Source organism: Necator americanus, chromosome II (assembly GCF_031761385.1).
Source record: "Necator americanus strain Aroian chromosome II, whole genome shotgun sequence".
NCBI classification, from domain to species: Eukaryota; Metazoa; Nematoda; class Chromadorea; order Rhabditida; family Ancylostomatidae; genus Necator; species Necator americanus.
Window position 1 is genome coordinate 21,455,440 of NC_087372.1, and position 27,711 is coordinate 21,483,150.

General features: G+C 42.3%; 8 protein-coding genes across 11 annotated transcripts; 6 read left to right on the forward strand and 2 right to left on the reverse strand.

The window, feature by feature from the left end:
- Positions 1 to 738: 738 nt before the first annotated feature.
- RB195_018888 (uncharacterized protein) lies at positions 739 to 2,142 on the reverse strand (the record flags this gene model as incomplete). Its single annotated transcript, XM_064186510.1, has 6 exons — positions 739 to 845; positions 1,145 to 1,205; positions 1,642 to 1,755; positions 1,816 to 1,914; positions 1,970 to 2,035; positions 2,095 to 2,142. The coding sequence occupies 6 exons, from the start codon at positions 2,140 to 2,142 to the stop codon at positions 739 to 741; spliced, it is 495 nt and encodes a 164-aa protein (XP_064042391.1).
- A 2,298-nt stretch (positions 2,143 to 4,440) lies between these two features.
- RB195_018889 (uncharacterized protein) lies at positions 4,441 to 27,636 on the reverse strand (the record flags this gene model as incomplete). Of its 3 annotated transcripts, XM_064186513.1 has the most annotated exons (11): positions 4,441 to 4,533; positions 4,701 to 4,807; positions 4,859 to 4,970; positions 5,066 to 5,185; positions 6,258 to 6,324; positions 8,802 to 8,846; positions 8,908 to 9,057; positions 9,391 to 9,455; positions 19,324 to 19,461; positions 19,854 to 19,946; positions 27,475 to 27,636. In XM_064186513.1, 11 exons carry the CDS (start codon positions 27,634 to 27,636, stop codon positions 4,441 to 4,443), a joined length of 1,152 nt encoding a protein of 383 aa, XP_064042392.1. The 3 variants fall into 3 exon arrangements, with proteins under 3 accessions (XP_064042392.1, XP_064042393.1, XP_064042398.1); XM_064186511.1 differs by lacking the exons at positions 19,324 to 19,461; positions 19,854 to 19,946; positions 27,475 to 27,636 and adding an exon at positions 9,535 to 9,594; XM_064186512.1 differs by lacking the exons at positions 4,441 to 4,533; positions 4,701 to 4,807; positions 4,859 to 4,970; ... (4 more) ...; positions 9,391 to 9,455; positions 27,475 to 27,636 and adding exons at positions 17,398 to 17,505; positions 20,884 to 20,955.
- Positions 13,686 to 14,135, forward strand: RB195_018890 (uncharacterized protein; the record flags this gene model as incomplete). The annotated part of the gene is made up of 1 exon (XM_064186514.1): positions 13,686 to 14,135. One exon carries the CDS (start codon positions 13,686 to 13,688, stop codon positions 14,133 to 14,135), a length of 450 nt encoding a protein of 149 aa, XP_064042394.1.
- RB195_018891 (uncharacterized protein) lies at positions 14,216 to 14,611 on the forward strand (the record flags this gene model as incomplete). Its single annotated transcript, XM_064186515.1, has 1 exon — positions 14,216 to 14,611. The coding sequence occupies one exon, from the start codon at positions 14,216 to 14,218 to the stop codon at positions 14,609 to 14,611; it is 396 nt and encodes a 131-aa protein (XP_064042395.1).
- On the forward strand, positions 15,219 to 17,449 carry RB195_018892 (uncharacterized protein; the record flags this gene model as incomplete). 2 transcript variants are annotated; one of them, XM_064186517.1, is made up of 2 exons in its annotated part: positions 15,219 to 16,620; positions 17,361 to 17,449. In XM_064186517.1, the coding sequence occupies 2 exons, from the start codon at positions 15,219 to 15,221 to the stop codon at positions 17,447 to 17,449; spliced, it is 1,491 nt and encodes a 496-aa protein (XP_064042396.1). The 2 variants fall into 2 exon arrangements, with proteins under 2 accessions (XP_064042396.1, XP_064042397.1); XM_064186516.1 differs by lacking the exon at positions 17,361 to 17,449 and having other exon boundaries at positions 15,219 to 16,937.
- RB195_018893 (uncharacterized protein) lies at positions 23,334 to 23,657 on the forward strand (the record flags this gene model as incomplete). Its single annotated transcript, XM_064186518.1, has 1 exon — positions 23,334 to 23,657. One exon carries the CDS (start codon positions 23,334 to 23,336, stop codon positions 23,655 to 23,657), a length of 324 nt encoding a protein of 107 aa, XP_064042399.1.
- RB195_018894 (uncharacterized protein) lies at positions 24,357 to 25,006 on the forward strand (the record flags this gene model as incomplete). Its single annotated transcript, XM_064186519.1, has 2 exons — positions 24,357 to 24,430; positions 24,529 to 25,006. The coding sequence occupies 2 exons, from the start codon at positions 24,357 to 24,359 to the stop codon at positions 25,004 to 25,006; spliced, it is 552 nt and encodes a 183-aa protein (XP_064042400.1).
- On the forward strand, positions 25,325 to 25,648 carry RB195_018895 (uncharacterized protein; the record flags this gene model as incomplete). Its single annotated transcript, XM_064186520.1, has 1 exon — positions 25,325 to 25,648. One exon carries the CDS (start codon positions 25,325 to 25,327, stop codon positions 25,646 to 25,648), a length of 324 nt encoding a protein of 107 aa, XP_064042401.1.
- Positions 27,637 to 27,711: the final 75 nt, after the last annotated feature.

Consider the following 27,711-nt stretch of genomic DNA (forward strand, 5'->3'; position numbering starts at 1 on the left):
AGATTGGTGCGCGGGCGCCACGAAGGTGTAAAATTGGGTGAGACGGGTCCAACGGCATGGAACTGATGTGCCGTGGTGCAGAAATATCTTCGTGTGCATGTCGCAAAAGATAAATGGGACGTTGGAACTGATTCATATAATTACCAACTTCGCGCGTCCTTTACACTTCTATGGCTCCTTTGTCTATACATTCCCTTGCACGTTTGGCTCAGGTCGGTAGCGTGCCTTCCTCAGATAGTGCAAACACGAATGAAACTGGCTGCTTAAGTAATAGCCAGCAGTTTGCGTGATCTGACGTGGGACCTTATCTTTGTCAGTACGATGATGTCCTTCACATTACTTCATGTTAAAATATCATTCTGTGATTGTTGTTGAGGAAAATCAGGAAGAAACTCCATACTTCGAGTAATACTTTCAAACTGTGCCTAAATTACATTGGAGTGTTTGAAACTGAAGTTGAATGATCCGTAAGTGTAGAACTGACGCTTTTAGACAGTATACTATGAAATCTTTCCCCTAAACTTATTTAAAAAAGAAAAGAAAGCGCTATTAGGAAAACACAGTTCTAATTTTTACAGAAAATGCCTTTATTATTAATTTTTATTCAGTGAAGGCGAAGCGAATATCAGAAAAAGTCTAAAGTCCGGCTTTAGCCGGACGTTCAGACAGGTATATAAGGTATATATTAAGAACGTTAGACTTCTAGTGTTTATGCACCCGTAATTGAAAGTATTTTGCTTATACGTCGAGAAGTTCGGTTGGACAGCGGCTGCAGAACCGAGTCTGATCGTTTGATCTCCAAGGTGCTCCTTCACCAACAAGTTCGTGAGCCTCCTTCTTCGAGTCTAAAACGCGCAAAAATACAGGATGCATTGCTGAACATCAATTTCTTTTCGCTCTCAAATAACGAGAGGACAAAGCAGATACTTTTTTGTCAGTTGTAAGCTCTGATAATCATTTTCTGTAATGGCAAAATGGCAAAATTCAGCACTTCATCTACCACCTCTTTTTTTAGTGTGTTTTGAACATGCGCAAGAAATCGTATCAAAATAAGGGGACATTCGTTCCGTTGCTTCGGCTTTTCAAGAAGACCTTTTTGTTTAAAAAAGTATGAGTTCGCGAAGGTCAAAATAAAGCAACATACCTGCACTGAGACCGCCGAAAGCAAACATAAGGTGATACTTGCCGGATGAGATCCGGTGAATCTAAATTTCCAATGATCTCAGACCGTTTCGAGGGAGTTGTGTGGGTTTCAGATGGTCATAAAGCTAGCTTAGAACTTGTTCGTAGTTTACGTAAGATATAGTCGAGCGAAAACGGCATGAATCACGAGTGTAGTTGCGGTGCATTCGCGTACGCGCCCCAAACGACACGGTGGAGGCAGCAGTGGGGACCGAGTTGGGATCGTCTCAAAATATAGCGATGGGTGGTGTCAGCAAGGGTTTCACTGCGCTCCGGTGGAGGAGCGCCTCGAGAGAAGCCGAATACGCAACTGCGTACGTGCTGCATGTCGTTTTGGCCCTACTATACATAATGACTGCCTTCTCGTAAATCTCTACGAAAGAATACCCACAGCAAACCACAGAACCCTTTTTTCGTGTCATTTCATTAAGAGCCAATTTCAATGTGCATTCCTCTTACCAGCTTCTTCTCGTTCGGTTCCAAAACTGTGAAGTCAAGCATCCATTCCGTTCCACACAAAGCTCTGCCATCATGAATCTCTGCGTAGGAGTCTTTCAAAAGCATCTCTGTTGCCTGCAAATGAGTTACCATGACATGACGTGTGGTTTTTTAAGGAACTTGTACACTGCGTACCTCAGGTAGTAGTTGATTCGAGTTTTTAAGATTATGTGATAAGTGCACTGAACTTTTACCACGTTTTGAGAAGTGACATTCAAAGACTGTATCGTTACCCTGGAATACTGTACTAGTCAGTAAGAGTGTAGTACGTTCTCAGATCTCATCTCACCATAATATCGTCCTTTGAAATCCCAAGAGCTAACCAAGAGCCATTTTCTTCGACTTTCAAGTCAGCCTAAATGTCTGTATTTCTGATTTGAAGTATAGCTACATGAAGTTGAAAGCCACAAACACCTCAATCTCGACTAGCAGAGCCCTTCCCGTGTGCTTCCAGTTGATCATTACTGTACAATCCGTGGAGTCCTTACAACCACTGGGCAATAACCAACAACTACGTGTTTTTCCACACTCACTCACATGAGTGACGTGAATCGTGAACGCCCCCTGAAGTATAGGTGTAGAGTGGATCTGTATCCATGTTTATTTGATCACCTTCAAATACAGGAGGAGAAGACTGAACCAGCAGATCATCTCTGCCTTTGGTGACTTCTTTAATTGTTTGTTTTTCGTAAAACAGTCGTGTAGACTTTGACTGACTGAAATGACTTTTCACCTGAAAACTTTGTGATTGTGTGAGATTTCCACACTTTTCGTGATTTGCCCTGCTATTTGTGATTTATATTACGAAAAAATCTGAAAAACGTAGTCAGTTTTTGTTTATGCACAGCGAATATATCGTTATTATGACTATATCGAGCGTTGCAACGACGATCGTGTTGTTGTGTTGTGCCATTGTGCACAAACACAAACGCATCTTGAAGACCTCGCTCAATAACACAGCGCTTTTCGTGTTGCAACTTACGAGCAAAGAGAAGATATGCATAGCAGTGTGTTCTGGGACCTACTACAAGTCTTTCTCAGATAGACAGAAATCGTCGATAAACCTGAGAAGTACGCTAGACTTTCCCTTCGTCTCTCCTCTAAGTAAGTAGACTACATTTCAAACGACCAGCTCATTTTTGCTGTCAGTGCAACGACTGTAGTCTCCCATAATCTCTTGTGATCGTGCCCACACAGACATCTTAAAATTTGAAGGCTTGGGCTATGAAACCCAATGGTTCCAACTTTTTTTAGAGATGTCTTCCCACAGAAAGTAGGGAACTATCTACTACAACACCAAGAATGGCCACGTACAATCACGCCACGCCTCGCATCTGGCTGCAAACGTAACGTTATTGCCCAGTCAATGTTTGACCTCGTGCCCGAGGACGGAGTCGAGCGATAATCTCTTACCACGCAAACGTGTACTGTAGAGCAGAATAAAGCGAAAACGGCGATCACTACTCTTATCCACATTGGGCAACGACAAAATGTAGTAATGTGTTTGGGCAGCCTTGGCCCACACTTCATATTTGTTTTCAGTGAAGACTGAACGTAGTCTATAATAGCGTATTCAATTTCTTCCCTGACTTATTTAATATGGTACACACGTGGTACATCAGAACGATGTACTACGTATGTGAGTCAGAGCCCAAAGTTCCACTGATATATTTTTTGTGCATTTGCATTCTACAAGTAGATTAAGTGGGGCGGGTGTGGCGCAGTCGGTTAGAGGTCCGTTGTAGCCACACGGTCGAGGGTTCGAATCCGCCCCAGTGCTCACCAAGCCTTTCATCCCTCCGGGGTCGATAAATTGGTACCAGACTTGTCTGGGAGGATAAAAACACTGACTTGATCATCGGCTGGCCCCCGCAGGTCATTGTATAGGCCAACACGCGTTCTAAAACCTTAACGATCATGAAATCCAGTAAAACGCGTTGGCGCATCCCAAGTGGATTGATACGCCAGTGACTTTATCCTTTATCCTTTAAGTAGATTAAGTATTAGCAGACAATTTGGCATATCTACCAAGGTGCGGCTGCGTTTGTGGCGACGTTTTGCGCACTCTCTACGCTTCTCCTAGGAGAAGTATGTGATTATCGTATGTATGAATAAGAGTTAGTTGCGACTGATGTATTGATGCTGTTCGTCGATGAAAATATTTGTAAGAAATACATGCGCGTTTGTAATGGATAGGACGATAACGATAGAACAGCAAAGTAATAATGAGAACCTAAGTTGATGCGATGCAAAAACTGTGGTGGAGTACTCCTCAAACGCAATATTCATATTAGATCCAGAAAACATTTAAAACAATGACAGCAGTAGTTGTAAAAAAATACGTTAGTAGGTCACCTACGACTTACACTTCCTTATATACTGCAAAGATGATTAGTAGTTTGTTTACAGAAAAGGCCGCTGGGTTCGACTCCTTCTCCATTCGCGCGGAGAACAATGGAGTCACACGCAATGACCGTCGTTGTTTGGTTATATTCCACTGCTGCTTTCTTTCTTGAAGTGTTTCTGGACAGGAAAAGCTTTATTTACTGAATGATTTATGATATCAACACGTAATTTTTCATAACACCACCAACAAGGCTAGAGTTCAATTTACAGCGTAAAGAAGAAATCATTTATAGTATAACATTAGTTCACGTCTTCATGCAACGGAACGGAATTTTGTGCAGAGAAAAAAAAACAGTGCAAAGAACGAAGGCGAGACATGAAGTATAACTAGAGTGTGAAAGGTTCGGGAAATGATCACTCCTTTTTCCCTTCTTCTACTGAATCCTTGCATTGAGTGGAGAGAAATTCTCGAACTCCTTTAGAAATGCCTCCGTTGGCTGCAGGATCCTAAAATGAGAATTTTAGATGAGCAGATGTAATTGGAGCAGAATGTGAACTGGTATTCGCATCGAAAAGCCCTCTGCAGAAATATTGCTCCCCACAGAAATTTTAGTGCTATTGAATGTCGCTTCTCATGAATTTGAAGCAACAGTGAGCGACTATGGTCAGCAAACCTTAGCAAAGATTTCGAGGTGATTTTTCCCTTTCCATATGAGACCACATCGGAATTCGGGGTCGTTCTTTGTGAGGAATTTGTGGATTTTGTCAAGGCAATCGTGAACTGAATTGAACTATCAACTTCACTAGTGATCAGTCTCACCCGCATACAAACCTTTGCTAAGCGTAACGTAAGGTAGAGGCTTCATCATTTTTGAAATATCCTGTTGCGAGTAGAATGACGGTTTGCCGAAATCACCGTTTCCTTTGAACCACCCGACGATTTCCTAAGAGGAAAAGCAGGCAATTAATTTCAAATAAACTGCATATGAATACAGAAGTATGAATATAGAATGAATATGGACGAATATTGATGCCCTGCCTGATCAGCATTAGTGAAGAAAAGCTGCGCCCACGTGAAGAAGGGGAATCCTGCTCCTTGAGGATATGTAGTGATCAGTTGTAACGGGACATCTCGAGGCATCTGACCATATTCTACTATCTGAAAATGTTTTCTAAAGAGGTCTGATCTTGTTTGTTCGGAGTTGATATCATGGAACGTTTCAAAATAAAGAAGGAAATAGCTTTTTTAATCATGTGTTCAAATTGTGTGAAAACTTGGTTCAATTACCTATTTGACTTCGTTTCGTGGTAAATTGTGTGAACCCTAAATTACATCGGGAGCAGAATATTACATAGATGAGTAAGAACATATGTTTGCCTTTTCTTAGATGGTTCTTTGCAGTGCAGCGGAAAGTTCTGTTGCTGCTAACAATTTTGATTTAACTATAGAAGTATCTATAACAATAAACAATATTTATCACTGTTGAGATGCGTGACGCAAATGTCAACCTGAGGTGTAATTCTTGGACACTTTAATTTGGCTTTAGTGTCGAGTAAAGCAGAGAGCTTGGATCGCTAAGGAACTTTAAACACGAAGTGAACCTTACATGAAACTGTAACACATCAATTTTTGAAGTATTCAGCGCATCCTGGGTAGTACCTGTTGTTATCACCGCTGTTTCTCATCGACCGCTGATCAGCGATTTTTTTTACCCATGAATAGAACTTTTACCAATTCTTTCCCAGTTCTTCTAGATTTGCTGGCGGTACTTGTTTCCAGGGCTTGGATGCATAACATCAAAAAATTTTCCCAAAATCATCATTCCTCCTCTTCATTCGGATTTAGATGGAGGCGGCAGGTCAGTCCAAATACTTGATGGGTCATTTTTGGAGCACTTGATTACATACGCACGCAACCTTACCAATGCAATACACAGACCGATGGCCATTTGCAACAGCCAGTCATCTCTATGTACACAGATACACACAGCACGGGAACGCTACGCAGTGCGGTACCTCATGATAGAAACATACGAGAAGCTCATGGGTCTTATTCATGAGGAATGCGGTGAAGAAAGATTCTAATTACACGCTCTATCATGAGAGGTTCCTTCTAGGTTTTGGAAGTATTAAGTTACTACCAGTCGCATTCACAGTAATAAAACATTGTTTCGAAGAGAGCATAAAAAGAAATGTTCTTTGCATTTGTATCCCCTGAACGAAGAATTTACCTGCAAATTTGCGTTCTCAGCTGCACTCTTCTTCTCTGGAAGGGCTTCAGATGCATCAACAGCAACTCTGAATTTATTAATCAAAACTGACTATTGTTTACGAAAACTATAGAACTCCAAGCCTTTTTCCACTCTCCGCTGTTCCTTACGGTGACAGATAAAGTTGGCGATGGTTTTCATTAGGGGAACTGGGGAGTAATGGCGGATTTATGTTTATCAAATTGTGAATACTACTCAGGTGTTTTCGTGCGTCGAAGTAGTGCGAGATATTTTTGAATGCGAACGTAATTTCTTTTTTTTTGTTGCAGACTGACTGATGACTGTTGCAGATCTCACTTTTATAGTCCGGTTTGAAATATCAGGTCCAAAATCGAAAAAGCTCCACTACACTATGCTGTTGTTACTTGATACCAACTGAAACTGTATTTAATTAATCCAGTGTTGGATAGGCGGCTGTAAAAAACAAAAACATGTGTGATGTTTATCCATACGCATTAGACGCCCATGTTGTTTAAAGGCATCATTCCACGAATCTGAGGTGGTACGGATTTCAGGTGGAGTATTTGTATACAGGATAGTAGATTATGGAGAGGGGGGTGATTCCGTCCATTTCCTCCTAATTGCCGTAAAAAACGGCCCGGAAGATACGGCTTCAGGCGTTCTGGCGCACTATTTTCTACAAGGAGTTCCACTGGAGCGCGCCAGCATTGAGCGCCGCCACATCTTCCGGGCCGTTTTTTACGGCAATTAGGAAGAAATGGACGGAATCATCCTCCTCTCTATAATCTACTATTCTTTATAAGAATACTCCACCTGAAATCTGCACCACCTCAGATTCGTGAGGTGGTGCCTTTAAAGTGGTTTGCCAGTTTCAAGTCAGCCAATTTGGATTTGCTTTAATTTGACGAAAGGCAGCAATACTTTCTGGCACCTCTTATGATAGGTATATATGGCGAATGCAAAACTATGGTCGTAGTGAATATCCCCACAGATGGTCCTTAAAAATGTATTCGATATGAAATGGCGATTACTAGTCGTCATCATCGGTAACGGCAGCAGAGTGTTCTAATTTGTGGATTGAGGTTACGACAGTTACGAGGAGCTTTTTGCACCGGTTCTCAAGAAAAGATTGGTTGAAAACTACCTCAGGAGGAAATCGCTATCGTACTGCATCTGCAAAGATTAAAAATGCGACTCTGTTCCTTTCATCTTGTAAAGGAAGAGCAGTTGACCTCTACGATAGGATAGTAAGTACTTAGTGCAACTCTCCGTTGCAAAAGTGGGGATGGAGGTGAGGATCTTCTCGTATTGCTGTAGACAGACGTGTCTTTCGCATGGGAGGTTTTGGGAAATTCTGGAACTTTACAATGCGCTGACTCGAACAATTTGTGTGAAATGTAAACTGCTAGAACCTTTTGGTCTGAATCCTCTACCATTGCAGCCACGATACCTATAGTTCCATGTTATTCGCTGTCATTCTGAGAATCGAATAGCAAGATATGCTAAAAATGCCCGCAGCGACCTGCTATCTTGTCGAATTCATTCCAAAATGAAGCCAAATTTTATAGTTTTTTTCTAGCTGAACTTAATCTATGGTTTTTAACATACACTTCGTGCCCAAAATCTTTTGCATAATTATTTCCTGCGTAAGTGTGAAAAGATAACGAAGAAATTCTGTCTCCACACTACCAAAAATAAGATGAGGGGACAGCTGTAGTCAGGTTACGAAATGGCCATATATGTACTAGTCAAATACTGATGCAATCTGTCGTGATCCAAGCCACTAAGGTGATTATAGTTCGAATGATGATGAGCAAATGACGTGAGAATAAACGTTCACTAAATATTGCACCATTGGATGTTATATACCTTTAGTTAACACAAAATACAACTCCACCGAACTTCTAGTATGCATTTGTGTCAATTCCACTTACGATATGATTAAATTCCACGCCTAACAAAGGAGAATGTTGTCATAACGGAAAAACTATTGAAACCGAGCCCACCGATGTTGCAAGGATTACGAAAGTGGTCACCAAAATCAGCTGCCATGGGAAAGAAAACATTCTAGCATTACAAATATCAAAAGAATATTAATAAAACATTTAAATTGGAACTGCCATACCTACGGTGCTGCAGACAAGTAGTCGCAAGTACGAACAAGTTTAAAAGCATCACCCACGAGTATAGGATGGAATGGACTTCCGATGGGTAATGACTATACGGGGTCGTAGATTGCAGAAACGGGAGGGATAACGCTCATCTCTTCCTAACTGCCGTAAAAACGGCTCGGAAGATGCGGCGCTGGAACCAGGGTGGTGCGCTCCAATAGAACCTTTTGCATACACCTTCAACTTCGGAAATGCATACACCCCAGATTCGTGGGATGATGCATTCAAGAGATCGAAAACGCACCAAGCGCAAAATTTCTTTTAGTTCAAATAGGGATTCATAACATTTTAAACCCACACTGGAAGAAGGAGAAAACAGCAGCAATAGAGGAAAAGTTAGCCTACTTGTTTATGTCGAGGCTAAAACACTCACGGTGAACACTTCGCAGCTGCGTAGTCAGCGCAATCCACTTCGAATCTTAAAAAAATGACCGTAAAAATACGCACTTCGGCACCCAGCAGTTCTCTACCTCGCTTACCGAACCATGATTCTGAACGATCCGAATTGGTAAGCAGTTAACTGGTAGAATGGTCCCGTGGAATGAGCTCCTCGTGGGCGAGTCATTTTCCGCTTCAAGTTTTGGTCAAATGTAACATGACCAATTTCCATGAGATCTGATGCTTCCATTCTGGAAATGACCACCGAAACGTAAGCTCATGTAGATAAATCGAAGCGAACAGGATGCAATTCTTCTGGATACCCAAAAAGTTTAGATGTTCGTGCGATTTTTTGAGTTTGATTTTTACTGGCACTTACGAACAAATATTCCAACTTAAGAGGATAGAACAGACAATTTCAAACATAGGATAACAACTGTCATCTGTACATTAATGAGGAATAAATTTTTTCGCCAGTTATTTCTTATCTAAGATTGCAGTGAGAGACCGGACGTTTTTGTCCGTAATCCGTGTTGTTTTAAAAGTGAGCAGAAGGTATTTACACTAATTCATATGCTGTCTACCTTGTAAGAATGCAAGTCTTTCCAATTCGCTCACAATCTATTCGGAACAGACCCTCTCCAGCTTCCTGAAAATACAAATCAAATCTCCAAATCTTCATCAATATGTAACTTCGAAGTTATGTTCTTCTGAGTTTTTGAACTTACGAAAATTGCAACACTAGACGCTCCTAGAGTTTCACTCACCCACTCACTTAAAGACAGCATACCACGGATCTGGGATGGTACGGTTTTCAGGTGGAGTATCCGTATACGGGGTCGTAGATTATGGAGACCGGATTGATTCCGCTCATCTCTCTCTGAATCACTGCAAACAGCCGACCCCTAAATGCTGTTTTGTACGATCCCTTCTATTGCAGCGCGCCACCCTTGCACGCGTAGCGTCCCTTACTGCCTGTAGGGGCAGTTCGAATTGATTTTCTTCGAATCGCAGGGCGGAGGCGGCGCAAAAGGTGGATCGTTGCAATAGATGGCGTCGTACAAAACAGCATTCTGGAGGTGGTTGTTTGCGGTGATGCAGGGAGAGATGAGCGGAACTACCCTCGTCTGCATAATCTATGACCCCGTATACGTATACTCCATCAGAAATCCGCACCACCTCAGATTCGTGGTATGCTTGCTTTAACACAGGAGAGAATTTATACAATTTTCCAGAAACATCTGCAAACGTAGGTCAGATTTTCATTTTTAATAGGATATGTTTTATTTTCATTGAAATATTCGTTAGTTTCAGTCGTAACATTCATAGCAATCAAAGCAAAGAGCCGATCTGTCGCATCGGTAGCATTATATTGTAGCAGTAAAAACTAAGGCAAGTACTAAGTAATCTAAACATTTAACACTTAAATCACAGAAGGAGTTCATTAATTATCAAAACGTTAGTTAATGAAGCTCGACTATACATTAGTAAACTTGGTAATACGTTATTAATTTATGTTTGGAGCTTGAACATCGGAGATATTTCAGAACGCTGCCGGTAATCATTTTGCTTCACATCTTCTTTGTCTTGCATTTGGATATCCCGGTTTCGCTGCGAAAGGACAACAATGGACCATAAAAACCTAAGGTTTCACACTCAGAATTGGACACAGCTTTCCGATATTCGGGGTCTGGAAATGATCCCTATCATTTTGCTTGATTACTCATGTTCTTTTATTTTGAGAACCTAACGGAGTGGTCGCACTAAATGTTAATAGGTAGCAGCGCAGCTCAAGAAGACTTTTCTGAAATTTCGTCAGGAAGCTGTTGGCTCTCGACAGCAGTTCAGTATTTCAACATCGGGAAAGACTTAGCTTATTCAAGTTCAAACTTACACTGCTTCTCTGTCCCATTGATTACATCTGTGTTAGAGCAGTTTTCAACCAAATACAATAGGTGTTTTCTTCATGATACCTTATTTGCCTAGAACTCCCTTCCTTTCTTTAGGGTTGATTTCAGTTTTCACAATGCGGCTAACGAGGCGGACAAATTGCAGTAAATTTCGCAAATTTCAGCATTCTTCAGCTTCTAGAAAGCAATTCTGTTTGAGGTAAATTTTGTTTGCTTTGAGGTAGATTTTTCTTATGAGAAAAAGATGTGTCGAACGTCAAATTTAAGTTAATTTGCTGAGTTCAAAATTCCTACATGGAACTCGACTGCTGGTCCACCTGGCATCTCATATTATAGCTAGGCGGAGTGCCCCCTGGTTTCTTCTGTGCCGCTGCGAGAAAAATATACCTGATAAAAAGGTCAGTATTTAAGTCTGACACCTCCGGGAGTGGAGCTAGCGTATTATTGTTCGATTGAGTTCTTCGTACAATGTTCACATTTCACGTTCTTCGAAGCAGTTCTTTGAATTCTTGTGCAGTTCCAGGTAGCGCATTTACTACTCACGGAGTTGTGTCTTCCACCAAGACATCCTTGCACTGTGCCCCTTTAAACCGACGCAGCGACTATTGTTCTACATTGTTTTTAATAACACACTTGATACATGTTATAGTAAGTCTATCAACGCTGAAACGTCGTGAATATAGTAGAAAACTAAGAGTATGTGGAGCTGTATCCGTACACGGAGTTATTTTCTCGATGGTTCTCTACACCTAATTCTTCAGTGTTATGCATTTTAAGGATGCGTCTGAAAAGTACATCACTGCTTCTAAGAGATGTAAAAATGTTGCATTAATTCGATTTTGTCACGGCATCCTACATTTAAAGGCCGCAGACCACGAAGTTGACTATGTTGGGATCTCTTCAGGAGAAGAGGGTTGTACGAGATATGGGGACGAACACGTTGGCGAAGCAGCGCGACCGCTATATATTCGCACAGAAGAGCACGTAAACGGAAGGATCAGGTTACGGGAATGGACACGTTGTCCATGGCACACAAAAGCACGACGGAGCCAATTGCGAAAAAATCTCGAAATCTCGAATCTCTGACGTTGGCGCGGAAATCGCTGGGAGGTTTTTGGATCAACGCCAGAGACCCTAAGATAAATCGCAAGGGAAGCGAGAACTCGCGCCATATCTCGGATGGCTCTCCTGATTTGAATGAGACATTCCAATCAATCGCACTCGTGATTGAGCAGTGATAACTATTAGGCTTCCCAATCCGAAGCGAGCAATTAGTGTAGTCGCTACGTTAGCAGATGAAAAAGGAAGCTTAGAGTTTCAAGGTCTGAAGCTGGAGGTTTGCCGAGTCGTTAGCCAATCAAATCAATTAAAAACCTCTTGTACAGCTCATCAATAATCCAGTGTTCAATGCTTAATTCAATATTACGAAGTTCTCTCAAACTCGAACATTGCGATAGTATTTAAGCTTTTTTTTTGAGGAAATATCGAAGTTATATTTCAATGTTAATTGAACTTTACTGCTGTGACAAGATTTCATAGTGCGGAAAATTCGTTTAGGAGAGACAAATAAGCAAACCTCGTTCTTGGAATACATTAGCACTTTTGCTGTGTGTAGACGTTCTCTGGTTTTTTTTTCAAAAGACTTCTTAGTTGACGGATATCTAACCTTTTTATATCTTTACTGCGCTTCAAAGCGTGGACAGTCCCAAGCTGATCTTGTGGCAGAAGTAGTTTACAGAAGTGTACGATGCTGCAGAAAGGGCAACGACCAATTATCCTCTAATTAATCTAATTATCTAATTATCGGCCTCTAATTATCGTGAGCATCTCTTGACTGTTCTCTTAGTTTAAAGGCATCACTGCACGAATCTGAGGTGGAACGGATTTCAGGTGGAGTATTCGTATACGGCATAGCAGATTATGGGGAGGAGAGTTATTCCGTCCATTCCTTCCTAACTGCCATAAAAAACGGCCCAGAAGATACGGCTTCAGGCGTTCTGGCGCACTTTTTTTCCACAAGGAGTTCGACTGGAGCGCGCCAGCCTTGTGCGGCGCCGCGTCTTTCACGCCGTTTTTTACGGCAATTAGGAAGAAATGGACGGAATCACCCTTCTCTCCATAATCTTCTATCCCTTATAAGAATACTCCACCTGGAATCTGCACCACCTCAGATTCGTGGGGTGATGCCTTTAAATCCCTACTTGCGTCTCTTAGTATAAATCCTTACAATATCTACTGTTCACTTTTGCTGAAGTGGTGAAAGTACCTTCCGAATAAAAAAAAGCACGATTTGCTTAGCAACAACGAAGACGATCCACAATCCGCTCTCATTTTTTCATTGATTGCATGCGTCGTGCGTCAGGTGGCTGCGTAATTGTACGCTCTCGCATTTTCAATTTCTAATTTATTCCTACTTATCTCTCTAACGTTTCTCCTCCTGTTTTTCTCCCCTAAACACGTTCGGTTTAATCCTAGATTCTTTTTGTATAACCATCATTCTTTTTTTTAACATTCTAACTATTTTCACACAACTGTGTTAATCATTTAATTTACCTTTAATCTTTTCATCGTTTTTCTTTTTCCTTAACACTTCAATCTACATTTCTATCATCTGTTACCTTAAACCCTATACTTTGCCGTTTTGATCATTTTTCTCTGGCATTTTAACCATCTAACTAATCCTTTTCTTTTTGCCTGCTGCTGTGAGCGTTTAGGTTGTCGATAACTCCTTGGTAGGTCAAATATAGATTAAATCATGCCAGTTAGATCCACTCGCGTCACAAAAAAAACAAGCTGCACTTTCGTCGCAGTCTAATCCTCGTGGTGAGACTAGCACGGCAGAATGTTCACAAACAATTGAAACAAACTACAACGAATTATCAGCAGCAGAATTGATCAGCGCTATCGCTGAACGAAACAAGGACCCGGTTATAAGTAAGATGCTAGCAGCACTTTCTGAAAAAGTTAGGATGGATTTCGCCGAACAGTTTGAAGCGGACAAGCGCTCGCGAAGCGTAGTAATCAGTGGACTCCCTGACTCGGGGTCTTCAGACAGACTGGACAACCTGGAGGAAAAAGTCAACGATATTTTGCTTGCTTTAAATGTGAGCTGTCGTCCAGTTGATCTATACCGGATGGGTAAACCTAATGCTTCACATCCACGCCTAGTAAAAGTCGTTTTTCCCTCTCAGTTCTACTGGCGTCGAGCGCTTGCTAATGCGCGCCTTCTTCGCGGTGCAGGTTTTCCCAATGTTTATATCCGCAGAAGTATGACACCTGATGAAAGGAAACGAGAGTATGAACTGAGACAAGAAGCACGCGAGCGTAACAGAGGAAAAAGTCAGCAGGAGTGGGTGGTTTACCGTGGCGAACTAAGGCACATCTCGGACATTAAGCGAAACACATCGGGAAACGCGTAAAGCCGCACGGCGCTTTTTCAACACTAAAATCATATTTATTTAATGCGCGCAGTCTCGTCAATAAAATTCATCACTTACAAATGTTCCTCTGCTTGTACAAATCGGATCTAATTTTTATTACTGAAACTTGGTTAACCACTAAAATTTTGGACTCTGAGCTCGTTGGTAACCTGCCCTATAATGTCTACCGTTCGGACCGATCCATGAGAAGAGGAGGTGGGGTGTGCGTTCTTGTCAAGGCATTTATTAGTGCTCAAATCGTTACTGGTGACAACGATCTTAAAGCTGACTTACTCTCCGCTGAAATTTTGTGTGCTGATGATTTGACGCAACTTCGTTTTATACTCGTATACCGACCTCCAAATAGTTCTGCTGCTGATGATAAAAAACTTGTAGACGTACTTAGCGATCTTGCGGTTATGAATCATCAAACTATTATTCTCGGGGACTTCAATCTACATATTAGATTGGATTAACTCCGTAGCTTTCAAATCATCTTCATCGCTTTTCTTAGATTTTTTCACCAGTGCTGATTTCGTGCAAAATGTGAATCTGCCTACCCACGCTGATAAGGTTCTTGACATCCTCCTTACACTTAGCGCCTACACTCTAGATGTTGAGCTCCTTCCACCGCTAGCCTCATCCGACCACGCAATTGTCCATTTCGAAACACCTGTATCTATGTCAGCTCCAAGAATTCCGTTTCCTAACTTTTTCGCGGCTGACTACCTTTCCTTAAACGATTACTTTTCTGGTGTTGACTGGTTTACTCTATTCAATCAATATTCTTCATGTTCGGACATTTATCGCAGATTCTGCAAGAAGGTTTATGAGGGTCTTGCAAAATTTGTTCCTTTTCGATTTCCTCGCCCCTTTCGTTCGAATCTTCCACCTCAGCTGAAAGCCTTAATCTCTCAGAAACAACGTCTTTTTGAGGAGCTAAACCATCCTTTACATAACCCGCTGTACAAGAAAGTATGTTCTGACATTGACTTCCACATGAAAAGATATCTTCGTTATCGAGAGCGCCACTTAGTGCACAGCAAATCCATGAAGCCCTTTTATTTGTACTTAAGGCATAAAATGAAAGGCAATGGAAAACTTTCTGGTCTTACGGATCAAACAGGAGTTACTTATATCAGAGATGCTGATAAAGCTAATGCCCTAGCCTTGCATTTTCCCAGTAATAATACTCCAGAAATTGTTGGCATTGGTCCTATCCAACAGCAGTGCCGTGCCATATTTTTCCATCCTTCAGATATCTACAAATATCTCAAGTCTCTCAAACCGTCGGTCAGTGAAACATATGACGGAATCCCGCCAATTGTATATAAGGAGTGTGCTGCTACTTTATGTTGTCCTCTAGCCCATATCTTTAACATCTCTATGCTATTAGGTGAAGTTCCGGAGGTGTGGAAAAGCGCCATAGTTACAGCAATTCCTAAGTCCCCAGGTACTAATCTGCTGAGCAACTATCGTCCTATTAGCTTATTACCAACGCCAGTCAAAATTATGGAAAAGATTATCAGGGATAAACTGTTGTCTTGGCTAAAGAAGTTTCATCTGATTCCCGCTCAACAACATGGGTTTGTCGGTGGAGCTTCGACATCTACTAATCTAACTGATAGTATTTTTGACTGGTCCTTAGCTTGCAATCAAGGTAAATCGATTGATATAATATACGTTGACCTGTCTAAAGCCTTCGATAAAGTATGCCACTCTAAATTAATTGCTAAGCTTAAGTACTTCGGAATAACGAGCCATATTATAGATTGGATGATCTCGTATCTTAATATGAGAAGTATGACAGTCAAAGTCGGCCACAAATACTCAGCCAAGTTCCCTTGCAGAAGTGGAGTTCCACAAGGAGGAGTTCTCTCCCCTCTCTTGTTTCTCATCTACACTATCGACTTACCTAATGTTATCAGAACCTCTTCTCACGTCAGTGTCCAAATGTACGCTGATGACATTAAGATTTACGGCATATACGATGACGAGAACTACCTCGAAGTACGCAATGCACTTCAGATATCACTAGCTAAAATGTCCGACTGGGCCTCCAAATGGGATCTGCGCATTAACCACGACAAGTCTCTGGTTATGCATATAGGTAAAGGGAATGTGGCTGAGTATAGTATGAATGGAGTAGCTCTTAAAATTTGTAAATCTGTAAGAGACTTAGGGATTTTTGTGGATTATAACCTCAACTTCACAGAACATATTGATCATATTGTAAGGAAAGCATACTCGGCCCTTTTTCGACTATTCCGCATTGTTCACACCTCTAATCCAACTATTCTCACTCGTCTATACAAATCGTTCGTCTTACCTCATCTTGAATATGGCTCTCAAATTTGGAGCCCTTCAAAGAAAAAATATATAGCAAAGCTCGAAAAGGTGCAAGAGACTTTTACGCGTATGCTATGCAGAAGAATGTCAACAGACTTAGCGGTGAATAGCTACAAGGATCGTCTCAAAAAATTAGGTATGAGCAGTTTAAGGAACAGACGTATACACGCCGATCTAATCTTGTGTTTTCGGATCCTCAGAAATGAAACCAAATTAACGCCAAGCAAGTATTGGTGCTTCAGACCTACTAGTGAAAGAACTGGTGGTTTCAATTTACATTACCCTAAAATACAGCATAGAAAATTTGACCTGATGTTCAATAACTTCTTCTATAGAACAGCTAGATGGTTGGAGCTCTTACCGCGGGATATTGTTAAAGCCGAACATGGTGGGATATTCAAGGCGAATTTGAAGAAAATTGAAACAAGCCGGTGTCTGAATATTGATGTCTAACCGCATGCCTCTAATTCTAGCAACTCTCTGATGTCTGGTGCCTTTTGCACAGGGCATGGAACTGGACCACGGATTCCCGTCAATGATACCTCTTAGTTGTCTTTTGCATTTCTTCTGTTTTTGTACTGGCTCTCCTATAGTTACCTTTTTCAGCTTACTGCGAGGCCACTCTTTTCCTTCTTCCGACACATGAAGTCTTTTCCGGTCACTGAAGCTCTTTCGCTAACGAGGATACTGATATCCTTTGGTCATATCTCTCTTTAATTTCATGCGTCATACTAACTCCTCTCTCAATTACTTCGGAATAACCTTCTTTGCTAAGTACCGCGTCCTTTGGCAGGTTTGCTCTTGGCTGTCGCTTGTCTAGATTGTGGTGGTCAGTCGTTTGAGGATCACAAAAGTTGGTGAACCCTCCTGCTTAAGGTCTCCTGTCAGACTCGCTTTTAGCTCAACGTGCTCCCTATGCCTTGGGCGAATTTGGCTTTCCGAACGTTGATGTTTCGGCAACGTGACCAATGATAAGCGCTCTGGAGGAGATAGTAGATGTCACAAGAGGATTCTTCACCTTCTGGAGTAGGAGAACGACATGTTGACATTAGCACTTGTTATCTACCGCAGGAAGAGACAGCACCAGTCTTCTTTGGCAATAAATTGGGTTCCGGTTTCAGTAGAGTTTGTAGTTTCTTTTTACTCCTAAGAATCTCTGACTCAGACAAAGGATGTTCCATTTGTTTTTTTTTTTGTTTTCTTTATCTTCTTTTCTGGTGCACCATTGGTGTATGTGAATAAATAAATTTTGCTGCTGCTTGCCGCCTTGATTGACATGATTCTCCAGCCTCCCATTTCCCGTAGACAACGATTGTTATTGTAAAAACATGAGGGTGAGGCAGGATTGACAAGCCTATTTTGAGCTTCTCTTCAAATCGCTTGTCTCAAAATAAAGCGAATGGTGCAGTAAGATATTAAGCGCCATTCTTATGTAGGGGAAGTCGCCAAAGGAGTGAAAACGCATCCTCCAAATCTTTTTCCTTCGGTCTTTGGATGGAATTCGAGCATCTCGATCTCGAACCTTCTAGTTATTACATGTTTTGGTCTTTTCGCGGCGGAAAGCAGAAGTTGATGAAGTCGAAGATGAGATTATTTTCGACCCCGAAGTGATGAAAGGGTTGGTTGGCACTATGGGGTTTTCGAACCTCCGGTCGATTGTGCAGACACAGCGGCTTCTTAACGGCTGCCCTACATCCCAACGGTAAAATTACCAACATAATATACAATGTCAAAAGACCTTCAAACATTCCTACATTTTCGTAGCAAGTGGTGGATGGTTTCTGTAGTTTTATTACCGAATCTTTTCTAATGAATTGGTTTATCTCTTCATAGCAGAAGAGGTCCGTGAATCTTTTTGTGAAGGCGATCCAGTGCCTGCTTTCGCCGAAGACGTAATGCACTTGGCAGAGAGAAGTTCTAAACAGCTGCACACGCTACTGTTTGCTGAACAGTTCTCTTTCTCGTACCTTTGTGTGTGGTGGCAACGGATGTTAGGACAATGAGGAGCATGGTTTTGGATGCAGCTCTTCGTTACTCTCACGATTGCTTGTTATTACCTAGTACTGCCATATAGGAACGGCCATTCCTCACAGTGTGTGAGAAGCGAAAGCTAGAATTTCCATGCTTCTTCTGAGTCGAGATATTATTCTTGATCATAGATAAGGCAATGCAAAATAAGAAGCCGCGATTAGAGTACCTGCACGGTCGAGGGTTCGATGACCAATCAAGGCTTCCATCCTTCCGGGGCAAAAGATTTGTACTGAGATTTCTATGAGTAGATGAAAACACTGACCTGAGAGATTATATGCGCCGCGCAAGTCACTGTATAGGCTACATACGCCTTCACAAGTCTCGAAGTTGAACGCACAAGTGCATCCTCATAAAGCTTCATTAATACTCTTCTTGTACTCTACTCCTTATGTAGCACTACAAAAAGCCATGGCCCCCTGAGCTGAGGTCCCTCTTCAATTTTTCGCACATCGGAAACACATCCATCCATACTGAATGTTAAGATAGAGTTGTGTGTCTTTCTACTGCTTCTATCCCAGATATCTCGGGAGATTCCTTCATATTTACGCCTCTTTTGGTTTTCTATTTCATAAAGTTGGGATCTAGATGTTCGTAAGGTGATATGCAATAATAATAATAGTAATAATAATAATAGTAATAATAATAGTAATAGTAATAGTAATAATACTAATAATAATAGTAATAATAATAATAATAATAATAATAATAATAATAATAGTAATAATAATAATAATAGTAATAATAATAATAAGCAATCAGTGAGCGACTTGTGTCGTGGCTCTTCCACCTAACTGCGACTCATCCTCACCTGACAGAAGGCGAAAAGTTTTTGCAAATTGACTGCATCTGTAATAAAATCGAACTGGCCAAAATTGATAGGTTTCTTCTTTTTCTCCGAGAGAAGCTTAGCAGCGATTATTGCGGCATCCAAGGATCCGTCTCGAACCTTAAGAATTGAAATGTCAGCACAACCAAGTGTAACTCTGCAGTAAGCAACCATAGTCGGGTCAAAACGACATGAATCACGAGTGTAGTTGCGGTGCGTTTGCGTACGCTCTCGAGCCAGCAGTTGGAACTGAGTTGGGACCGTCGCAAACTGCAGGGTGCCAACAAGGGTTTGTCACACTCCTAGCCGCTAAGCTCCACCGAAGCGCCTCGATAGACGCGGCGTACGCAATTGCGTAGGTGCTTCATGTCGTTGTGACCCTATTATAGCTCGTTGTTCATAACGACTTATGACTTGTAAGCATGGTTTGTAACGAGCAAAACCTGGTGGAACTGCCTGAATTCCTGTGAATCTAGAAAATATATTCAGAAGAAATAGCATTTTGCTTTTACCTTGAGATGGTTGACGTCATAAATCACTATTCCATGATCTTGCGGCAATTTTCCTCCGGGCCAGAAGAAAGACTCAACAGGCATCCCAGGGATCTAAACTGTCAAGCGATGGATTAGTTTGTAGATAGCTGTTTTTCATAGTTAGTTCTTGAAGGAAGACGTGGCAGATATGGCCACAATTCATAGTGTGATTCACGATTTTGTAACATTACTGATCAAATAACTGCACCCAGGTGCATCAAATGCGACCATCCTTGAAGCACTGCAACCTCCATTAATTGATTCCGAGTGTTTCCCTATACTCCGAATACCCTCTTTCACTTACAAAGAGCGGGATAGACCCAGCATCACCCTTTCCATTGAGCGCTCAACGACATTGACTACATTTTCCTTCTGCTTGCTAAACTTCCAGGTTTCTGAAGCTTAAATCAAAACAGGAACAATCAGGTCGTTCATCACGTTGATTTCCTGTCCTAAATATACATGACAGGAGATAAATTCGTTCCATTGAGCGCGAACAGAGCATCAAAAACCCATCCGTCTTGTCTAGGTTCAGCTGGAGGCCTATATTTTTACACGTTTCATCAAATCCACCGTTTTTTGGTATTATCGCGACGATGTCATCAGAGAAGCAGAGATGGCGTCACTGTTGCTCATCAACGTTCACCCCCATTTTGTCACATTCCAATCCTCGCAGACACAACGGTCTCTTGTACTTTTGCGGTACTTCTACAAGATTTCAGACGATGTGTATGTGCTCAATCACGCTAAACCCTTTTTGAAACTCTGTCTTCTCGCTTGGCTGCCCTTCATCCATCGTTCTTTCAATTTTGTGTAGGATTACTCTTGTGAAGAACTTATAGATTAACGACGGTAAGCAGATTTGATGATAATTGCCGATATCATTTGTATCTCCCTTCTTATACAACAGTACAGTCTTGGTGCTTTTTCATTGATAGGAAGCTTTGCATTCCGACAGATAACGAGTGAAGAGCCCCGCTAGAGTGCGATGAGGAAAGATGGGACGGACCGACAGTATAATTTTCAGATGCTCAAACTTGATTGTGCCGTAATCAGGTAGAGTACTATTCTTCACCGACATGATGACGTGTCGGCCTTCTAAAAGCAAGACATTTTGGATGACACGTCCATTTTTCTTTAGATGATGAAAGAGATATGAATGGAAGTGGCGAATGATCTCCATCCCCCTTCCTGCAATTTCTCTGCAAAGTCTCGTGAACTCGGATGTTAGGTTGCCTATAGTTTGTGTTACAGGGTCGTGGATCCCGATGTGAAGTCTTTCAAGCATTTTCAGGGGTTAAAATCAAAATCATTGTTGGCGTTCAAATAACCAATAATGTCCTTTTAGAAGATAAGGTATTCCGCATAAATTTTCTCGAGGTCCATATAGAAGGGTTCGACTTCGTCTTTATCATAATCTGATGATTGAGAGTAAGTGACGTAAAGTGAGTGAACGTAGTCAGAACCGGTGTTAAACCACATCCTCTAATCCGCAAAGGTTCCATTCGGGTCAAAAGTTGTGTGAAACAATCTGTGTATTGCCACACTAGTGCTAGAGAGAACACAAATCCACCAGCTTCTCTGCTGTCGTTTACTGATAAGAACAGTTCTTCCTCAGTGTCATATAGTGGTCTCATCTTAGTCAGTCCAATTACGACATGCTTGATCCTCCTGCTCTGCACAATCAGATCTCCACTGTCCGCAATAATAAGTTTGCACAGACCTTTTTTCCACTTCCGTCCTTGATGATGCCGTACCAGGCAAATCTCTGGAGTCTGAAGATTATTTCCTATTACTGTGTCATAGCGAAAAATGGATTGATTCTGTGCAAGCTCTTGCAGAAGATCGAGAAGGTTGGGCTGAGCTGTGTTCAAGGAGGCACACATCGGCGAAGTAATCGGGTAATCGCATCAGGTGATGACAACAGCCCCCGATTAAGTCAAGTAAATCACTGTGTCATGCGTTTGATTTCAAACACCCATTAGCAGGGTGCAGGCCTCTCTTCTCATGAGTTTTGTTAGAAGACACAGCCTCCTTCAGCGTACAGAACTCAATCCTGGCTCAACAGAATTAGAAAGTCCGTCCTCCTGACCCCTCTGAGTCTCAGGGCAGGCTCACGGTCGATCCATTGCCACCTCTCTATTGAACATCCTGACATTAGACAACATTTTTTAAATACCTGTGAATAAATACTCTTTAATTTTTTCACATAGTTTTGTTAAGCCATACTGATATGCCAGCTGCTCTACAATGACATGCCTTTTACGCCATTCTTAGAGGGGACTTGAGGAAAATCTTTGGAAGGCCCTTCACCCAAAAATAGATTCCTGGTTGATCATCTTACTTTATATCACCACGTTCTTCCGATGTAAGTAGTTTTGGTTGGTTCATTTCGTCTTTGCACTCAATGTGGAGCCGATCACAACAATCCAAACAATCTACACATAAAGTAAATCGAGAATCATGGCTGACTCACTCAAAACAGGAAATCCGTGTATTGAATCGTCTTTCCTCTTATGCCTAGTATTAGTTCACATTCAGTTTGTGTACAGCTACAGTCGTAACACGTATCCTAATGGTTAGCCAGCTACGCTTTCTCTTCTGGAGAAGGTCATTGGGACAACCTTATTATCTTGTTTAAAATAACCTGTTCATCGTTACCTGCCCATTAGAATTTCATGCGTGCTGACTCATGCACAGTTTTGAATTACCATATGGGTCTCATCTCGTCAGTAAGCGTTCAAGCCAAAGTGGAGGTTTGAGCATTTTAACACGCAATCTTCGCAGCGATACTTTTAAGTTGTTCTATTCCTTGAAATAAGTGAAGTATCAGTTGGCAAAAATAAGAGGATAAGAAAGCAACTTTGAGAATTCCCTGAATGGTGTGCTTACTATTCGACACAAGCTAAAAAAGTGTAACTTGTACCTTTAATTAGCAGCGATGTTACAGTGTATCGGTCGTAAACTGCTATCATAGACACCTAACGAGCTGCAGTCTCACTCTCTGGACTTCTGGCGAGTTCAAAAAGACTTGAGATTTCATATAATGAGATGAAAGAGGGGCTGTTGTTCTGAAACTGCTTTTTGCAGAGGTGTAGAGTCCAAAGTTGTGAAGCCTTCGACTGATACAAAATTATCTGCGCGAAATGTGTTTCGCACACAGATACGCTATAGTAGTCTGCTGCGTATTCTACCTCACTTCTCAAAGCAGCGTTGCGGTGGCCTCGGTCGTCAGGCAGCTATGGTGGCGAGACTTCGTCTCGGCAGGCCACAAAGGTGTCCGGCTAGTAGTCCGGTCCCGGTGCTGAAGCTACAAGCTATCTAAGTGAAAAGGTAGTACGACGATTGTAGTGCCACGCTGCTAGCTTGCTAGTGCAACAAGCCGAGGACAACACCCCCTTCGGGTCATACGGCTAATCTCTACTATGTGTTCTTCAGAAGCTATTGTGTCTCCCAGAAATGACGCGTATTGTCTTCTACGGGCTACGGGATAGAGGACGAAGCCGGCCAAAGAAGTTAGTCCGCCATCGCCAACAACATCCAGTGCGCCCGGCAACACTTAAAGTTGGATCACTTACTGGAAGTCGTGAACTGACAGACAGTCTCAGAAAATGCCGTGATGACATATGCTGTGTACAGAAGATTCGTCGGAAAGACTCCAAGTCAAGGGGAATAGGCTATGACTACAAGTTTATCTACCACGGCACATCAAATCGCAATGGCGTTGGTGCGTTGGCGTTGAACAAACGTTTAGAAACAGCGTCACAGCAGTGGAGCTCGTAACGACGACGAGTTGCGAATCCTGGAGCATGCTGTTGCAAGTGACTTGATCATTACTAACATGCAGTACGGAAAAGAAAATCGCATTTGATCACGTACATCAAGGGTTGTCGTGGAACAAATAGATTTCTGGATGCTACGCCGACGAGATCGCCGACTTCTGCAGGATCCAAAAGTCATCCCTTTAGACCATGTCGCCGTCCAACACCATTTGCTCGTCATGAACTTGAAAACCAAGGAAGAGACATCTAAGGACTGAAACACAGCGCATCGAATGGTGGAATCTGAAAGATCGAAAGGATTCTCCACGTCCGTGGCTCCGTCTATACTCTCTCACTTTGCTCGTAGTGTAGAGGAAATGTGGTCGTCTACTTCCAGCGGCATACGCTTGATCGCGAAGAACACTCTGGAAAAAACGACTCTAGGTAAGCCCCATAAGCAATGAGCTACGTGGTTTTGGAACGAGGAAGTTCAGGCGGCAATTCGTGAAAAGAAGTCCAAATATAACCTCTGGTGGAGGACACCTCAGCCTGTGGATTGTGGTGCATACCTAGCGGCGTGGAGGGAGGCTAAGAAGGCGGTCTACAAGGCGAAGTCCGACCGCTACAAGGTTTTGTACGACATGCTACCAGAGAAGAGATACCAGAGAAGGCGAGCAGGCAGTGTATCGTAGTCAGAGCGCGTCACCGCTCAACGTTGGATATGGAGCACACCAAGATCGTTAAGGGAGCTGATGGCACCGTTCTGAGTTGCTCTGGTCAGATCCTGGAGAGGTGGTGAGAGTACTACAATCACTTGTGTAACGAAGAGTTCTGCTATCTTCCCATCCCTACTGTTCCCAGCGTCGGCGGTCCTGTTTTACCAACTATTGCAGTCGAAGTCAGTGCTGCAAAACGGAATCGAACAAGGCAACCGTTCCTAATAACATACCTACTGATGACTGGAGGCTGCTAGGAGATCGAGGTTCCGTGTGGCTCGCAGCTCTATTCAACAAGATCGTTGCAGAAGGACGGACTCCAGACGTTTGGCAAATTCCCGTGACCGTGCCTATTCGGAAAGGGAAAGGGGACATTGCTTACTGCACTTCGTACAGGCCTATACGACTGCTGTGCCATACGATAAAGGTTTTCGAGCGTGTCCTGGAAGCTCGTCTGAGGAAGATTGTCAGCGTTTCAGTCAACCAGTGCGGCTTTATAAAGGACTGCAGCACTATAGATGCTGTCCATTCTGTCCGTATCCTACTGGAGAAACATAGAGAGAAGAATCGTAGCATGCATCTTGCTTTTCTCGATCTCGAGGAACCTTTCGGACCGTGCCCTACACGAGTTATGGGTGTCCATGAGGTCGTATAGAGTACCAGAAGAATGTGGTGGGCGAAGCTGCTTTATGCGAAGCCTACCAGCGTTGCACGGTGTGGTGCTGGAACAAGTAGGCCATTCTCTGGGCAAGTAGGGGTTCATCGGGGTTCATCACTCTCACCACTGCTGTTCATACTGTGCATGAACACGATGACGAAGGGAATCTAGAAGCAGCATCCGTAGACCCTACTTTTTCCCGACAATGTCATGCTCGCGTTGGAGTCTCGAGATAATCTCCAAAAGCAAGTTCAGTCTTAGAAGGATCGGCTGCAGCAACATGGATTGCGCCTCGATCTATCAAAAACTGAGTACATGGAGTGCGGATCAAGGATAGAGGATGGTTCAATTCGTGTCTATGTCATGTTAATGCGGATGAAGTGGAAAATGGCAACAGGCGTACTGTGCAACAAGGAAGTCCCTGTTCGATTGAAGTCGAAGGTCTACAGGACGGTTGTGCATCCTGTCGCTCTTTACGGATGCCGGTGCTGGCCGACAATGAAGGCCTTGGAAAGAGTGTTGCACGCTATGGAGATGCGGATGATGAGGTGGATGATAGGTGTAACGCTAGAAGACAAAGTGTCCAACGACACTGTACGCTCCATCTTCAGTGTCGTTCTGATAACTGAGAAGATGTAGGAGGCGCGACTGAGATGGTTTGGTCACGTTCGGCGGACGAGAGGAAAATTCTGTTGCCAAAACCGCTCTGAAGGTCTATGTTTGAGGCGTGAGGCTGCGCGGGCAGGCCAAGGATTCGCTGGTTGGGACATGTGAAGCTGATTATGATAGATGCGCGTTTGTGTATGACTAATGCAATGTATCGAACCAAATGGAAGACAAGAATCAGAAAGGCGGACGCTGCAACAACGCGAGACAAACGCTAGGAAGAAGATAAAGGATAATGATAAAGGATAAAGTTTCTGGCGCTAATCAATCCGCTTGGGATGCGCCCCCAAGTTCACTTCAACCCAGAATCGTTTGAGGTTAACGAACGTGTAACTGGCCTATGCAATGACTTGCGGTAGCTGATGTTTCAAATCAGTGTCTTTCTCCTCCCAGACAAGTCTGGCACCAATTTATCGACCCCGGAGGGATGAAAGGCTTGGTGAGCACTAGGGCGGATTCGAACCTCCAATCGATTCTGCAGGAAGCAGAACCCCTAACCGCTACACTACACCCGCCGCGGATGTACTATTATAACCCCGAATGATGAGTCACGTTTCTGCTGCGCAACTCATGCGATAAGCGCTTGCGGGTGCGAGGTTCACATAAATCGGAGGTTGTGATTTTTCGGCTTCACGAAGCCATAATCGTGAAGGCAACTATCACAGGCCGCTTCGGTCGCTCCTCTCATCGCTGTCTGGGACTCTAATTGGAAGCGAGATAGAAGGATTTTCTAAACAGATTCTCATACGCGACAGCATGAGCGAGCTTGAGTAAAACGTCGTGCAAAGATAATATTGGATCATCTATGAATGATACAGTTATTTGAATTGAACTCTACTGTTATTTTTCAACCCATAAACTATCATGTGTAAGCAGAACTATTGCTTCTTTAAATCTTTCATTTGAAAAGCGATTTTCATTCAGACATAGGCTTTGACATATACGCCGCGTAAGGTCGAGAGTGCACTGATCAGTCCTACATTTATCCAACTGATAACAATCCATTTACCTTCAGCTATGGAAATTAGTTTCTATGGAATCTAATTCATAGATCATTATCTTTAAAATAGTTCTAATTGGACTATAATTATTGAACATGTGAACATCGTTGGATATCGATGGAAATATTTTAAATGGTTTTACAAATGGATTATAGCACGGAAAAGTAACAAAGCAAGGACAACACACTAGTGCTCAACGAACCTATATACTCTTCTAAGCTGTATATTTAATTATTTCTATTTGTTTTCTTATCTTCATTTTGTTCTAAGGGTAAACTATACACAATATGTCAATTTCAGTTCTAAATATTCGTTTTTCAACTACAAGAAGAGTAGATAATATGTGAATGGCGAACACGGCGTGTATCAAAAGGTTAAGGACGAAATGGACGTATAATTCGTATGTGCAAAGCAAGGGTTGATAGCGAGGTTTTCCTCGGGAAAAAGTTGTGCGGAAATTTTATTGCCATTTATCAAGCATTTAGGTGTCAGCAAATTTCACAAGTTTTTCCGTGTCTTCAAACGTCTAGACCATGCAATACCCTACTTGGACCCTTCTTTTCGAGTTTGGATAACTGTCTTGTTCTTCTCGCCGCAAGAATGATAATCTTATTGCCTACTTGTTAATAAATCATGGTTTTCACGGTATTGGAACAGGTTGCTGCTTCAGGATATTTCAGTTTTGAGAAAGTAATTATTTAAAAATGAACGTACTGAATCATATACGTACTCTATAAATTACGAGGTTGACTGTACTTTGAAGGTAGCTGACATCTTTTTGGATTATTAAGAACTCACTAGAATTGTTGGGCTTTCGTCAGGTAAATACCATTGGTAGCTTCCAATTCTGTCTACGTATTTAGTGCTTGTGGGTCCACCTTTGCCTGATAGATTCACGAGAGGTAAAAGCCCATATGGCTCTTCCTCCAAGCCTTCGAATAACCAAAAACCATCAGTCATCTGAAGAATAATGAAGAGGCGGAGTAATATTTGGAATCAAAATAATATTCAGGTTATTTTCATAGACAAATCCAT